Source organism: Corythoichthys intestinalis, chromosome 5 (genome assembly GCF_030265065.1).
Source record: "Corythoichthys intestinalis isolate RoL2023-P3 chromosome 5, ASM3026506v1, whole genome shotgun sequence".
NCBI classification, from domain to species: Eukaryota; Metazoa; Chordata; class Actinopteri; order Syngnathiformes; family Syngnathidae; genus Corythoichthys; species Corythoichthys intestinalis.
In genome coordinates, this window is record NC_080399.1 from 50596580 (window position 1) to 50612483 (window position 15904).

The following is a 15904-nucleotide window of genomic DNA, read 5'->3' on the forward strand; positions in this document are numbered from 1 at the left end:
GGTCCAACCTCATCCAAGGTTCACCTTTGTCAATGACTGCATGACATTTGCATTCAAGATCTCCTGGTATTGAACTGAATTCATTATACCTTGCACACGCTGAAGATTCCCTGTTACTGAAGAAGCAAAACAACCCCTGGGGACGCTGAAGATTCCCTGTAGCTGAAGAAGCAAAACAACCCCAGAGCATGACTGACCTCCCACTGTACTTCACAGTAGATCAGATATTCTTTTCTTTAAAAGCGTCATTCTTTCTTCTCCAAACGTACCGCTAATCCATTGGCCCAAAAAGTTCCAGTTTGGTCTCATCACTCCAGAGAACAGTATCCCAAACCTTTGTGGTTTGTCCACATGGTTTTTGGCATACTTCTTGTGCTTTGGAGTCAGCAGGGGGGTGAGTCTGGGAGTTCTTGCATGGAAGCTATCATTTCGCAGTGTGCGTCTTATTGTCTGGGATAAAACCTGAATACCTTCTTATGACATGTCCTGTCATAGTTCCTCAGCTGTCACCTGGGGAGTTTTCTCCACCTTTCGCTTCAGGTATCGCACAGCAGTTGCAGACAGTAACCTCTTTCTACCACGCTCAGGTAGTGTTTCCACTGTGCCTTTAGCTTTAAACTTGTGGAATATGCTCCCAATTGTGTCTCTTGAAATTTTTAGTCCATTTGTTATCTTTTTATATCCATATCCTTGCTTATATAGGGTGAGAAGCTCAGTCATCCGGGAGGGACTCAGTGTCCAGCCGCTACTCCTCCGCATTGAGAGGAGCCAGGGCTTCCCTGCCCTCGCGACCCGACCCCAGATTAAGCGGCAGATGATGGATGGATGGATGGATGGATGGATGGATGGATGGATGGATGGATGGATGGATGGATGGATGGATGGATGGATGGATGGATGGATGGATGGATGGATGGATGGATGGATGGATGGATGGATGGATGGATGGATGGATGGATGGATGGATGGATGGATGGATCCTTATGAACTGAAATGACCTCCTCTTTGAACTTTTTTTACCATTCCTTAGACTTCCCCATGTTGTAAAGATGTCATTAACTGCCAAGAAGAGGCCATGTGTCACAGTCCTTTTAAATCTGCTTAATTGTTGCTCATTCGGGTTCCATTCACATCTACAGATGTTTTCATCTGCTGTTTGAGAACACCTGATGGAAACCTTTGTTCTTAAGAGTGGTGGACTTGGGGGGTTGAATAATTTTGTCGATGAGGTAATCACGGAAAAGCCATTAATTGGAATATTCCCAAAAGTATTTTTGTTATTTCAGTTGTATTTGTCTATTTGACATGTCATTATTTGATGTGATTATAAACAAGAAAAAAATTAATGTCAACCTTGCAAAAACACTTATCCGCTGTGGGGGTTGAATAATTTTGAACACAACTGTACCTTTTTGTGACATGGTAATTTGTATAAATCACCCCAGATCACCAAATTAGTGTCTACATTCTCATTAACTCCCATAGATTCTTGCAGTATTTTAAGTATGGAATATAAAAAAATAGTAGTGTAGACTTGAGCTTTTCTCCACAAATGTCCTATCCCTTTGAAGCCCTAACCAGAAAATAACATAACTCTGTCAAGCCATCCTTTCATTGAAAAAAGTATGAAAGAAGGAGAGAGTGCATCCATTTCTGTCCTTATCAGCTTTGGCTATAACAAATGGCCTGATAAGCTGTTGTCAGGCACTCGGCCCACAAACAGGTTAAGAGCTGCTGACAGTGGTGTTTAGCACACTTTGTCAGTCTGCTTAGTGCCTTTAAAAATAAACCACCTCAATCCTGAATGCTTGGAATTTGACGCCGTGGATTTCTAGAAATGTGGAACTTTCCACAAGCAAATCTTTGATCTGTGTTTAGGATAAACAGCACACTATAAACTGAGCAACTGGTTGATGTTTGCTACACTCTAAAAAACTCCATCATCCATTCACTGTCTACAACCTCTTAATTTATCATATCCAACTAATACAATTACAAGAAAAACAACATACCTTACACAAAACATCCAAGCACTGTATGGTAAATGTCAATCGTTTAAGTTTAGTTTTTGCTGATTTGTACTGTAAAAAGTTTCGTTTGTACTGCTATCGTTTTTGGGATGGTGAGATATTAATTTCGAGTGATGACGTCACACACCCACCCATTTATTGCAAAATGTACCCAAAATGGTGCCATTTGTTTATATATATATATATATATATATATATATATATATATATATATATATATATATATATATATATATATATATATATATATATATATATATATATATATATATTATATTTATATATGTTAGGGCTGTCAAACGATTAAAATTTTTAATCGAGTTAATCACAGCTTAAAATTTAATTAATCGCAATTAATCGCAATTCAAACCATCTATAAAATATGCCATATTTTTCTGTAAATTATTGTTGGAATGGAAAGATAAGACGGATATATACATTCAAATGACTGTACATAAGGACTGTATTTGTTTATTATAACAATAAATCAACAAGATGGCATTAACATTATTAACATTCTATTAAAGCGATCCATGGATAGAAAGACTTGTAGTTCTTAAAAGATAAATGTTAGTACTAGTTATAGATATTTTATATTAAGACCCCTCTTAATGTTTTCGTTTTAATAAAATTTGTAAAATTTTCAATCAAAAAATAAACTAGTAGCTCGCCATTGTTGATGTCAATAATTACACAATGCTCATCATGCTGAAACCCATAAAATCAGTCGCACCCAAGAGCCAGAAGAGGGCGACAAAACACGAAAAAACACAAGTAACAAGTGGACATGACACTGTGCTGTCATTTTAATCTGTTTGAGCGGGGCATGTGCGTTAAATGTGTCAAATATTTTAATGTGATTAATATAAAAAAATTAATTACTGCCCGTTAACGCGATAATTTTGACAGCCCTAATATACATGTATATATATATATATTTATATTTATTTATTTATTCATTCATTTATATATATATATATATATTTATTTATTTATTCATTTATATATATATATTTATATTTATTCATTCATATATATATATATATATATATATATATATATATATATATATATATATATATAATTTTCGGACTATAAGCCGCACTTTTTTCCCTCATTTTGAATCTTGTGGTTTATAGTCCAGTGTGGCTTATTTGTTGATTTATTTGGGTTAATAGGTGACACTTTCTTTGACAGCAGCGTCAAAGGACTACCATAAGACAGTCATAATTAGGACATTACACTATCATGAGCATTAATGACATTATGAATTATGTCAATAACTCTATTTATGTCCAGCTCAGATCTTTTACATCCAATGAAAAGTGAGATCAATAGCCGGATGACACAAAATGACATCTGTCATAAGCATTTATTAATGCTCATGGCAGTTTCATGTCATAATTATGATGGTCTTATGACAGTCTTATGGCGCGATTGTCAAATACAGTGTTACTAAATACCATAGCTAGCAATTCGTGAAACAACTGGAACAGTAACTGAAGAAATAATTATCACAGAACATGATTTTTAAAAAATTGTTATTTACATCTGTAGCGCTGCAATCTATGCTAGGAGGCATGTTGGACGACAACAGCATTGACAGCAGTGGGAGCAGAGGTTGACTGTCGCCCCCAAGAGAACAATGATGGCCAAATGAAGCTTCTTGAGCTTTGAACCAATTGGCTGCAAAGCTTCATGGTGGTTCATTTGGTCAAATAAAGTGTTACCGATATCTTTCGGTGTTAATATCTCATAATACAGTGAGGACATCAGCGGCTTATAGTCCAGTGCAGGTGATCTATAAACAAACGCCGTTTTCATGTCAAATTTGGTGGGTGGCGGCTTATAGTCAGGTGCGCCTTACAGTGCGAAAATTATGGTATTTTGATAAATTGTTTTTAAGCACTTCAAATGTAATAGTTATGAGTTTTAAACATGTTACTGTCCCACCGAATTATTTTAAAACAAGAATAAAGCATAAAAATGCTTGGCTTTATTCATTGAGTGAATCCACTCAAATATGCTCAAGCTGCTCACTTACACACAATGAGTTGCCACAGCAACTGTTTAACAAGTTAAACGATGAGTGGCGCATGCAGCGCTTTGAAGTCCGCTTCTCTGGCAAGTTGAAACAAGTTCAAACTTCAAACGTTTGTCAATCATTGTGAACATTAATAGCAACTACAGTGCACTCACTGCCTGACCATCAGAGAGCAGGGAGAGGGAAAGGGAGTGAGACTACGCGATCGGCTCGGGACAGCTCATCTATATATATTTTTATTAATTGAATAAAAATCTGTGATGGACTGAGGGCGCAAAGTTTGAAGCGCAAAGTAACGAGGGATCACTATATATCAATATCTCAAAAACGATAGCAGCACAAACAAAACTTTTTACAGCATATATGAATCATAAACGATTGACACCATATTTAGCCATTTTGAATCAAATTGGGGGCCGGTTGACCTCAGATTGACCTATAAAAGAATTGTAAATATCTTCAAAACGATGGCAGCACAAATGAAACTTTTTACAGCATGAATGATTAAGCCTGTCGCGATATGCAATAATTCCATTTATCGCACGGTAAATGAAAATGAAGGCGGTAAGTTTCCCCCTACGATTTATTGCCTCACGTGCGTACGTGCGTACGTGCGTGTGTGCGCGCGCGTGCGGCAGATGTGCGGCGGACGTGTTGTTAAAAGTTCGGCTTCCTTGTTACCAACAGCGCAATATGCTGTGACGAGGATACCCTCTGTTTTATTGACTTCTGGGTAGGTTCCTTTTATACATTTGAGTTTGCGTGACCATCGCACTGTCGGCGCAAGCAAGCAGAGTGAGGAGGAAGAAAATGGATGGAAAATGCTGATTGCCGTTGTGGGAATATTTTGATTTTAAACCAAATGAAAATGGCGAGGCAACCAAAAAGGACGAACCAGTCTGCACAAAGTGTTTGGACGTTGTTTCAACAAGACGGCCATCACAACAAATCTACATGCTCATCTGAAACACTATCACCCTCTTTAGTTTTCACTGCTTGGTAAGAAAACTGCATCGCAACAAGCGGAGCCTTCCTCATCACGTCACTCGACAATTACAGAGGTAATCGTTTGATTTGAGAAATACAAACGAGATCTCGCAAAATGGCGTTCCCTCACGGAAAGTGTAGTTCGCTACAAAGCTGAAGAAATGAGACCATTTTACTTCTGTTTAATGTTGTTTGTCACTTAAGTTAGGTTCACACTGCAGGTCTTAATGCACGAATCCGATTTTTTAGTGTTTTTCCGACTCAAGTGAAGCATTAACTTGATGGTCTGAACGTGATAAGTGGCATTGAAGTGGACCATTTCAAATCCGACCTGGGTCACTTTCGTATGTGGTCTAATTCCGATCTGGGCCACATTTTTCCAGAATGTTGGCTGGGGGTCTGAACTTTCAAGTCTCCTGAATCGGAATTCATGCAGCAATGACATCAGCAAAGCGAAAGCGGCAGGCAGAACGGGAGCGATGTAGCTGTGCATTAGCTTCTAGCTTGAACTCTGCTTTTATGCAGAAGCGGGCTTGACCACAGTCATATAAAAATAAATGAAGAAAAGGATAAGCCTGAAAATTTTCGATTTTCATTCTATGCGCCGAATGAGCACGGGGGCAAACTGACACACCCACGTCACGTCACGCACACAAGTCAAGGCTTACAGTATGTGCGTGCGTGTATGCGTTCTATCAGTCCATATAAACTTGTCTGTTGTTGTTGTCTAATGTCTGTTATTTGTGTCATTTTTTGGGAAATCAAAATATGATCACCGTGGAATGACATACAGCTAGCATGTGTAATTTGTGTTGCTGCTTCTGCGCATGCGGGCCCCTTTTCTGAGCGCATCTTGGACTGCGAATTTGCGTTTACGTGATACTTGAACGGGTCCCATGCAAGGCAGTCTGAACGGGCACGCCAAAAACACAGACATGACATTCATTCATTCATTCATTCATTCATTCATTTTCCTTGCCGCTTTCACTCCCGAGGGTCGCGGAGGTGCTGGAGCCTATCCAAGCTACCAATGGGATTTGTGCATTAAGACCTGCAGTATGAACCTAGCCTTAGTGAAGCCAAAATTTTGTTACTGCTACTTAATTATTGTATTTTTCCTCTGTTGTTGTTGAAGTGCAATTGTTTGTGTTATTTCAACTTTATACCTCTGTGCCTAAATGCTTAAGTTATTGAAGTGCAACTTAAATTTTTCTTGAAAAAGACATTTTATTTATTCTGTGTTCCTGTGCGGTATTGATATTGTTGAAGAGGCATGGTCTATTCTTTTTCGTTTTGATTTCTTAAAAAGTATTTTTTTAATTTAAGAGTAAACGTTTATTGCGTTTAAATGGGTGTACTTAATATTACCTAGTATTATTGATATATACTGTATTCTTACCGTTATTGTAAATTGGTTAAAAAAAAACTTGGGGGGGGGCAATAATATCGCGTATCGCAATAATTTATGAGAGAATTTATGGCCCGCTAAAATTTGTTATCGCGACAGGCCTATGAACGATTGGACATCATTTTTAGATAGATTTGCATATGATAGGGGGTCAACTTCACAGAGGTCTAGTTCTATCTATGAATACCTTCAAGTTTTGCTTTGATATTATCATTAAATGCTGCCGATGAAAATAATCCACTAACTTTAATATCTGTATTGCTACAAAAGTCTTGACATGTACAAGGCTTGTTTCCACTATGTGCACAGTATATTTGATACAATCAAATTTGTCATTACTTGCTATACTTCTCTCACTTAACCACAGTTAATGAAAACTCAATGAAGTGGTGAGCACACATTGCCACTGCTACTAAATTGGGAAAGAAATAGCCACTAACAAAGACAATAAACAGGTAATTATCAATAACTTTGTACAAAAGGCCACCGCGAGGCAATCTGAGCGACAGGGTGATCAAGGAATGGATGGCCGGAAGTAAAAGCTCTCATTTGTGAAAGAGCACCAGATGCGATCAAAGACCGCTGACACAAATGGACAATTCAAACCCTAGTGGAAAAATATAATCCATTAACTGAATGTCAAATTATTAAACTAATGTGGTATTTCTAACACTGGAAATTCTGCCACAATTAACTATTCTTCCAACCCATGCAGTGAGTCTTGCATTAAAAATACTATTGGAAATACCAGTGTTCAAAACAATATTGCAATACTGTAGGATGGGTGCACCCTCTGACATTTCAGTTTAGGGCAACCAATTAGGTTACAGCTGCCAAATGTAGTGAATACATTTTAAATTGAATCCCAATGAATGAATGAATGAACGAACCCCATATCTGTACACGGCGATTCATCTTATACCCTGCTTACCTGATGGTAGAGTTGATGTCAGAGGCAGCTGAAGACACAGTACTCATCCCAGCTTCACTTCTGAATGAGCTCTGTTTCGACCTTTGAGAAGCCAAAGAGCTCCTGGATTCGGACTTCCTCAGTTTAAGCCCGGACAGAATTGACCTCCTGAACAGCCCACTCTTCCGTTTCCCCTTTAGAAGCTCAGTTTCACTGTGTGCCGTCAGTACAAAGCCCCCTCGAGACACTGCAGGACTGCTGCCGCTGCTTCCAGTACTGCACATGGAGACGCTGGTGGACAAGGTACCAGGAACAGGCGGCGGAACAGGAACCACTGCACCGGTCCGGTCAAGTAGAGCTGTACCGTTACTGTGTTCCGAACTAGAGCGAAGGGAGTTGATGGAAGTACGAAGAGGGGAGCGGATAACAGCCGCCATGCCATATGGGACACTTTGCCGAACACCGTAGCCGTGCCGCATCCCACCAACCCACTGGCCTTGAAATGTGCCTAGAGGAAGAGACAATATTCAGTCATACATGTACAAAAATATTTTGATATTGTTACTGTCACATAACTTTATTTTATCAGACAAAGAAGAAACACTATACATTATAATTATGACAATAAAATAGAGAATAACAGGCTTTTCCTGCATCTGATAATGTAATAAATGAACAGTTACTACCAGTAATTTGCAAAAATCTGTCTGTTCGGCTTTTCTGTGTGTCAAGCATCATTCGGAGACTATGACTCGCATGGTTGCCAAACTTGGTGATAGGGTGTGTGTTGGCCAGAGTAATAACAAGAGGTGGGTAGAGTTGCCAGAAATTGTACTAAGTAAGTAAGTAAGTAAGAGTAGTGTTACTTCATAATAATATTACTCAAGTACAAGTAAATGTTAGGTTATGTATTGGTTCCCTCCTAATGTGTCCCTGTGATTGCCCATTGATTTCACCTGTTCTGCCTGCTCCTAGTGTAACCTCCAATCTGAATCCTCCTGTGTCACCCACCTGTTCCTCGTTTTCTCATTACCCCTTGTCTGCGTGTGTATATAAGCTCCAGTTTCTTTTCACTCCTTATTGCGTCATTGTCAATGTCAAGTCTTGTCCAAGCCCTCGTGTACCAGTCCCTCCGATTGAGTAAGTTTTGTTTGAACATTGCCTTTTTGATCCCCAGTCCTTTTGGTTGGACTTTGTGTTTTTGTTGGTTATTATTAAAACGTTTTTTTCAACGCCACCTGCCTGCTGCGTTAGTTTCCCTGCATTTGGGTCCTCACCACCTGCCTGCCCGTGTTCTGTGACAGTAAAAGTAATCATCCCAAAAAACTTACTATAGTACAAGTAAAAAAGTATTCGATGAAAAAAAGTACTCAAGTACTGACTAATTCCTGATAACATTTTATTTATTTTTAAAATAATAGGATATTTTTTTTCTCAACATAAGGTCATCTATAGACTAATCATTGTAGGAATGTGTTGCCGCCCCGACAACAGCACACAGTAACAGCAGTTTACTGTTCACGTAATTCATCAACGAGATTAGATTAGATTATTTTTCTGTAAATATGTATATTTCCATGATGTCAAGTGAACATACATGTTCCGTCATCAACTGTGTCAACAATAGCAGGAAAATCCTACAGTGGAAGAAGAAAGTGTTCCTGCATCAAGACTGCCTGTGTATGTTGCAATACAGTTCGCATCGATTTCCTGGACACGCAGAGGACCAAGAAGTTAGGAAAAAGTGGGTGAAAAATATCAGCAGAAAGGACTTTGTTCCAAATCACAACAGCAGGGTGAGTTTTGGTTAATACTGTATTGGCCCGAATATAAGACAGTGTTTTTTTGCATTGAAATAAGACTGAAAAAGTGGGAGTCGTCTTTTATTCGGGGTCTATACATTATATCCATTCACGACGCTAGATGGCGCCAGATATCAATTAAGCGAATGCTGAACTTGAGGAGTAATGTTCTGTCATGACAGATCTCAGCTACTCTCAAGTTAAACCAGTTTGCATTATTTTATTGCAATGTTTTTCCTTATTAAGATTTGTTTCAAGACTACAGTTACAGTTAGACCTCACTTTAATGGTTAATGCAGTTATTGCAATTTTGTTGTTTTATCACAATAGATTGGTTTATTTACATTTCAAAAACCAGAAGCCATTCATTTACGAATGTGATTGCACTTTAGTTTGGATACTTAAATGTTTAGATATTAAGATTTTAATGAAGCAAAAAAAACATGCTTTTTCTCTCAAATATAGTTATAATCATTTGTTTCACATGTACTGTAATTATTTTCTGTATAAAAATTAATTTGGTGTTGAAAAAGTATTTTTTTCAAACTTGAGTCTTGAAAAAGAGGGGGTCATCTTATAATCAGGGCCATCTAATTGAATCTTGTTGCAGTTGGATCATCTCATTAAGTGTTCTTTATCATCAATCACGCTAGAAGTAGCCACCAGTAGTAGAGTGGTACCTCTACATACGAAGTAATCCAGGACCTTGTTTGTAAGTGAAAACGGTCATATGTCGAGCAGGATTTTCTTATAAGAATACATTAGAATTCCACTAATTCGTCGTCATTGTTGGAACCCATGTTGATTCCTCTCACAAGAAAATCTGCCATGCGTTCGTCTTGCCGGAAAACAAAGAAACTGCGGTGCATGTCGTCAGCTGTAGAAACAAGTGGCAAGTCAAATTTCACGTCGGATGTCGAAAAAATCGTGCGTCGAAGCGATCGTATGTCGAGTTTAGAGCTGAAACGAATACTCGAGCAACTCGAGGAACTCGAGTTTAAAAACTGATCCAAGTAATTTTATTCACTTCGAGGAATCGTTTTTTAATTTTGCCAGCTCTAAGCATCACGTTTTGCCCGGACTACTTTTAATGTGGGATACGCTGATGTCACGTGCGTAGAGGAAGAAGCAATAAAAAAAATATAAAAAACCTTTCTACAGCCGCTACAAACTACGCCGTTGTTGCTAAAAACTAGCCCGCATGATGTGGTGGCAGCAGGTAGCATCTGATGCGTCTCATAGATATCACATGTATGTTGAACTAGATGCGAAATGACAGAGTCAGCAGTGTTAGTAAACTGCCGCCATCTTAAAGCAGTACACTTCTCAGCGCTAATAAGACTAACATTACTGTCACTCGCTCACGTACGTAATGTTAGCCCTGCGGAGGGCTAGGTTTCTATAAAGACCACTGTCGATGCGTGGCTAAGATGTCTTACATACAGGCTTTATTTAATCTGTGAAACATAGCGCTGTAGAGTGATGAGGGTGTAAATTGAAAATATGATAAAGCTAACTGTCAATTTTAGCTCAGTAGTCATTGCTGGATAAAACATCAAGTAGCACTGGCCCCTAATGTGCTCCAATACAGCAGGTATCATACTGTTATGTTGACAAAGAGTCACCCGCTTCGTTAAGTTGCAATTATTTCTTTTTTGGGAACTTGTGGAACGACAACAACAACAGGAAGGCATGTCTCTCGCTCTCCCGCACCTCCCTCAGCCCCGCACGTCACGCGGTGCATTCAGGAATGCATGCAAATATCCCCGCCATATTATAACCTGATATGTTAAAATACATTTATTTTTGAACACTGCAAAACCTCAAAATCCTATCAGGACTTACAGTTTAGACTAACTTAAAACTTAACTAGAACTTAAAAATGGCTTGACACAAATGGAAATTCAATTGAAACACGTGGGAAAAACACCTTACTTTTAAGTGATGTGTGTTATCAAGCGTAATGGCATTTTTAGGTAAGAAATATATGTTTTTTATAAGATCTAAAAGTTTTTCGAGTGAAAGCAGTGAATTGGTCTTTTTTTTAATTCTTGTCACATCTCAGAGGCAATTGTTGGCTGTTTTCAACAATGTACATTGAAAATAAAGACATTGATTGACTGAAAGTGGTTCAATATTAGATGAAATGTCTTTTTTTGTCATGTATATTTATAATTGCTCTTTACCTTTAAAATATTTTTTATCCGATTACTCGATTAATCGATAGGATTTTCAGTCGATTACTCGATAACTAAAATATTCGATAGCTGCAGCCCTAGTCGAGTTACCATTGTAGTTGTAAACGCATATTTGATCGAATGAATATTTATAACTGAGACGATGCAGCATGTGCAGATGTTTATTTGTTCTACAACATTGAATCTCATAATTGCCTAACACTACAAATTGTTTTTCTCAATGTGGGCATCTAACGTACAGGCTAATGTCATTAGCCAGCTAGTTGGACTACCCAGAGCAGAGTGAGCTTTTTCATATTTTTTTTTTAATCTTGGCCAGTGGAAATGGGCATTTAACATTGTATTTTTGGGTTCACTTACTGGATTTCCTGATTGTATTATTATTTAGTGTTCAACTTGTGTGGAAAACATTTCATTGATGGCAGACCAACTAAAGGGGACCCCTACTCAGTACTGCACTTGGGATATAAACATCATTTTGTAAATTGTATTCCTTTTCCTGACATATTCCTATCTCAGGTCGAAGGGAAAGGAACATTATGGGATGGGCAACAAGCAAAGGCCATTTAAAAAAGAATGTCATATTTTTGTCTTCTGTCTCTTTACACAAGGGATAGAGACAGCTGTCTGTCCCCCGCCCAAACGAAGACTTCTCGCATCCCACACAGTCGACGCCTCGGTGGTTAACAATTGTGCTCCTGAATCTACTCATGCAGAAGAGGATCTCAACAACCTGGAAAATATTCATCTGAAGAAGTGTGATGCCAGCATCCAGATCTCACAACCACAACTGTTTGCCTCCAGGAGTTACTTTGGGTACTTCCTGAGCATTAAGTAACACAAATGCATCGCTTATCATATTTTAGAATTTATGTGGCGAGAGCTTTTAGGAGATTAAAGGTTTTTAAAATTTTTAGTAATGTAATCTCTGGTAGGTTATGACATGTTGATGAGATCATAGCTATTTTTGCAAGGTTTTGTTATATGCAACCTCAGTTAATCCGGGAAGAATCGGAAATGGAAATTCATAAGCAAGAAGGTGATGCATACTTGTGGGATATGGCAGAGGAGATTTGAGTGATCAAACATGAAATTAAAAAAGTTTTCTTCAATGACATGTAAAATGTTTCTTCAGTGAACAGCATCAAAGAAAATAACACTTTAACCTGTTTTTTTTTTTGTTTTTTGTTTTTTTTTTTGTTAGTTCACATTAATTTAAGTCCAGACAGGTACTTCATTTGAGTCCACACACTGTCATGACCCCATGTGTTACCCTGGTTGCATTACTTGGAAACACATAAAATCAAGTCTGCATTGAATGACACTGAATTACTACTTAGGCCTTTCAACAATCCATTTATGGCGGCCTCCACTTGAGGGCGACATACACAAATCTCCATTCAGATTAGTAGACCAAAAATATACCAGAATCATCGAACTCCGACTAAAAAAATAGAATTGAAAATCACCCGTCCCTAGAGCATGACTGTCCTTTAGTGGATAAACACATTTTCCGCCATGAAACTAAAACTCTTTCTGCTTCTCCGTGGTCTATCGGCAGTGTTGTCAGTAACGCATTAGTTAGTAACGAGTTACTGTAATCTGATTACTTTTTTCCGTAACGAGCAGTGTTGTTAATTTTACTTTTAACAAGTAATTAATTACAGTTACAAATTACTTCTCCCAAAAAGTAATTGCGTCAGTAACTCAGTTACCTGAATTTAAGAGTAATTAGTTACTTGGCAAAGTAACTAGTGATAATTTTCATGTTTTTTTTTTTCTCAAAAAAAAAAAAAAAAAAAAAAGGTCATACAACGTGAAGTTTAAAGGGTTTTGGGGACAATTGGCCCTAGCCCACTTCTTTACCCTCCACTTAACTAGACACAAGGGTATTGCGATAACTAGATAGTAACCTTTGCTACGTGTGGAAGTCATTTAAAGTTGTGAATCAACCGTTAAAGTTGTTAAAATTGCTCCCGCTATTGCATTAGTTCCCTTCTGTCTACTTTCAACATGTATAAGTTTTAAAACTGATCATCATTTAAAGATAGATTTAAGTCAAGATTTTGCCGATTTAGGACTATTTTAGATTTAAGAAAAAAATTTTTTTAAGTAGGTTCGCTAGGAAGGATCTCTACAAAAGAGCCTTCTTGAGAGGTCTTCTGCTTTAAGATGGCGGCTGTTTACTAACGCATGTAGTCCTTAAAACATGTTGCCAATGCAGCCGTGTCTATCATTTGCATCTAGTTCTATAATATGCGATATCTACCGTATCATGTGGGCGTATTTTGTAGGCTGCAGTCAGGTATTATTGGAGCCACCTAGCATGGCGTTTGCAACGGCGTCTTCCCCACTCCTGTTCTGCTCTCTCGTCTCCGTGAGTCCGTCTCCCTGACTGTATTTTATTCAACCGACTTAGTAACGCATAGTAACGCGCGCCTTTCCAGCCTCAGTAACGGTAACGGCGTTGCCAAGATGAGAAAAGTAATTAATTAGATTACTCACTACTGAAAAAAATTAACGCCGTTAGTAACGCCGTTATTAACAACACTGGTAACGAGTAATCTAACGCGTTCATTTTTCTACACCAGTAATGTGATTAAAGTTAGTTTCCTTAGTGTCTCTGCGTTACTATTTTTTCATTGCCTCATAACGTATGTAGAATGAAGAATATTGTAGTCATGTACAAAGAGCATTTTGAATGGGTAATGCTAAAATAAAAGGTTCCCGGTACGTGTTTCCATGACAACCTTTTAGCTATTTCCTGTTTTGGTCTCGCGTCACGTGTTGTGGGACCGAGGCAGGTGGACATTCGCGCCAAATGATAAGACGTTGCGAGGGAATGTTGATCCGTGGATATCCATGAATGAAGGTGAGTATTTTTCCTTCATTCTGGAGGGTATCAGCAAAAGGTTGGACCCCCTACATGCGAGGCCGTTTCGTAGCTTTGCCGTAGCAACGACGGGCAGTCATCGCTCCAAGTTGGCAAGCTTTGTTTACATCATATGCGTGTTGCATATTTATGCCGTGAGGTGATGTGTTCGTTTAGCATCTGTGGGATGTGTTGTAAGTCCGATTGAGATAAAAGTGCTTAGTTGCCGCCACGTTTTGTGGCCAAATTGACCGTGTGTGTGTTGAGAGGAGTCCGGGTTGTTAATGCGCACGGCTGCACGCGCATCTGCACCCGCCACCACCTTTGTGTTTATTGCACTGTACAATCCACTTGTGTGTTGTTGATTATTGTGCCGTCAGTTTGCATTGTTTTACGTTGGCACTGATATGCTGTTAACCATAACCCGAAATTCAGAAGTTTTGACATTAGGCTTAATCTTAGAGTTAGCGGGGTTTAATTGGTCGGTGGATTTGATTTCAACAAATTCCAAGCAGTTTGTCAGATATTTGTTAGTTTCAGGGCTCCGGAGTGGCTAAGCTAGCGCAAAATTCTGATATTCCCCTTTAAATTCAATCATCGGAAAGTCAATTACATGTGATGACATTTTTCTGTTGTCATTCTTATGTTGAGGCGACAAAGGGAGAAAAATGGGTAAAAAGTAACTGATAGATTACTTTTAAAGTAACTTAGTTACTTTGATAATGAAGTAATCAGTAAAGTAACTAGATTACTTCTTTGAGGCGTAATCAGTAATTAAATTACTTTTTCAAGTAATCTGTGACAACACTGTCTATCGGTGCCCAATAAAAACTAGGAGAGTGTTTGAAATCCGTACTTTTATTTTTGACGGCAGCGCTCTATCCTAAATCCTTTTTTTTTTTACGGTGCTTTAAAGACGCCAGTTGTTATGATGTTAGAACACCGACGTGATGATAAGACTGGACTGCAAGCTTGTGTTGTGTATGGTGGTGTATCTGTATTGTTACGTCTAATTGACACAATGGAGTCATGTGATTATTGCTGCTGCGTCTGATTGGTGAGACTGGCTGAGCCACTGTGCTGTTAAAAAAAAAAAAAGAGAGACTGTAGTGCAGCCCAATGTAGCGGAGTATGAGTAGCGTTTCATCTTCACAAATCTACTCAAGTAAAAGTAAAAAGTATGGCTTAGTACAACTACTCAACAAAAAGTTACTCAAGTAAATGTAACGGAGTAAATGTACACGTTACCAAGCCCGTCGACAGGGGGGTGGGCAACCGGGTATGTTGTCCCGGGCCTCAGGACCATAGGGGGCCCCTGAATGACCCTTAATTTATTTTACTTTATATTCACATATTTCTTTTTTATTTAAATCATTGTCTGATTAAATATTATGTTCTACTCGATATATACTTAAAAACGTTAACATATTAAATATTTCAAAAAAAAATTTTTTCCCTTTTTTTGCACAACAGTTATAGTTTAGTTATACTGTTTTGTTGCTTAGCAGGCAGGCATAGTACTCTCAGTTATATTGTACTGTAGCCTACATGGGACAATAGATGGAAATGGTTTATATTGTGCCACATCACATTACGGTCTGTTAAATTTAACTGTCCATCCTAAATTGAATAATTTGAAAATTTACACTGTCA

The 15904-nt window shown here is 38.3% G+C and overlaps 1 protein-coding gene across 1 annotated transcript in view; it reads right to left on the reverse strand.

Annotated features, from left to right (window-relative positions):
- jph3b (junctophilin 3b) overlaps window positions 1–15904 on the reverse strand; it is a 117584-nt gene that overhangs the window by 59992 nt on the left and 41688 nt on the right. Inside the window, exon 2 of the mRNA XM_057836940.1 lies at window positions 7401–7887. Within this exon, the coding sequence (XP_057692923.1) occupies window positions 7401–7887 (487 nt within the window). The remainder of the gene's footprint in view (window positions 1–7400; window positions 7888–15904) is intronic.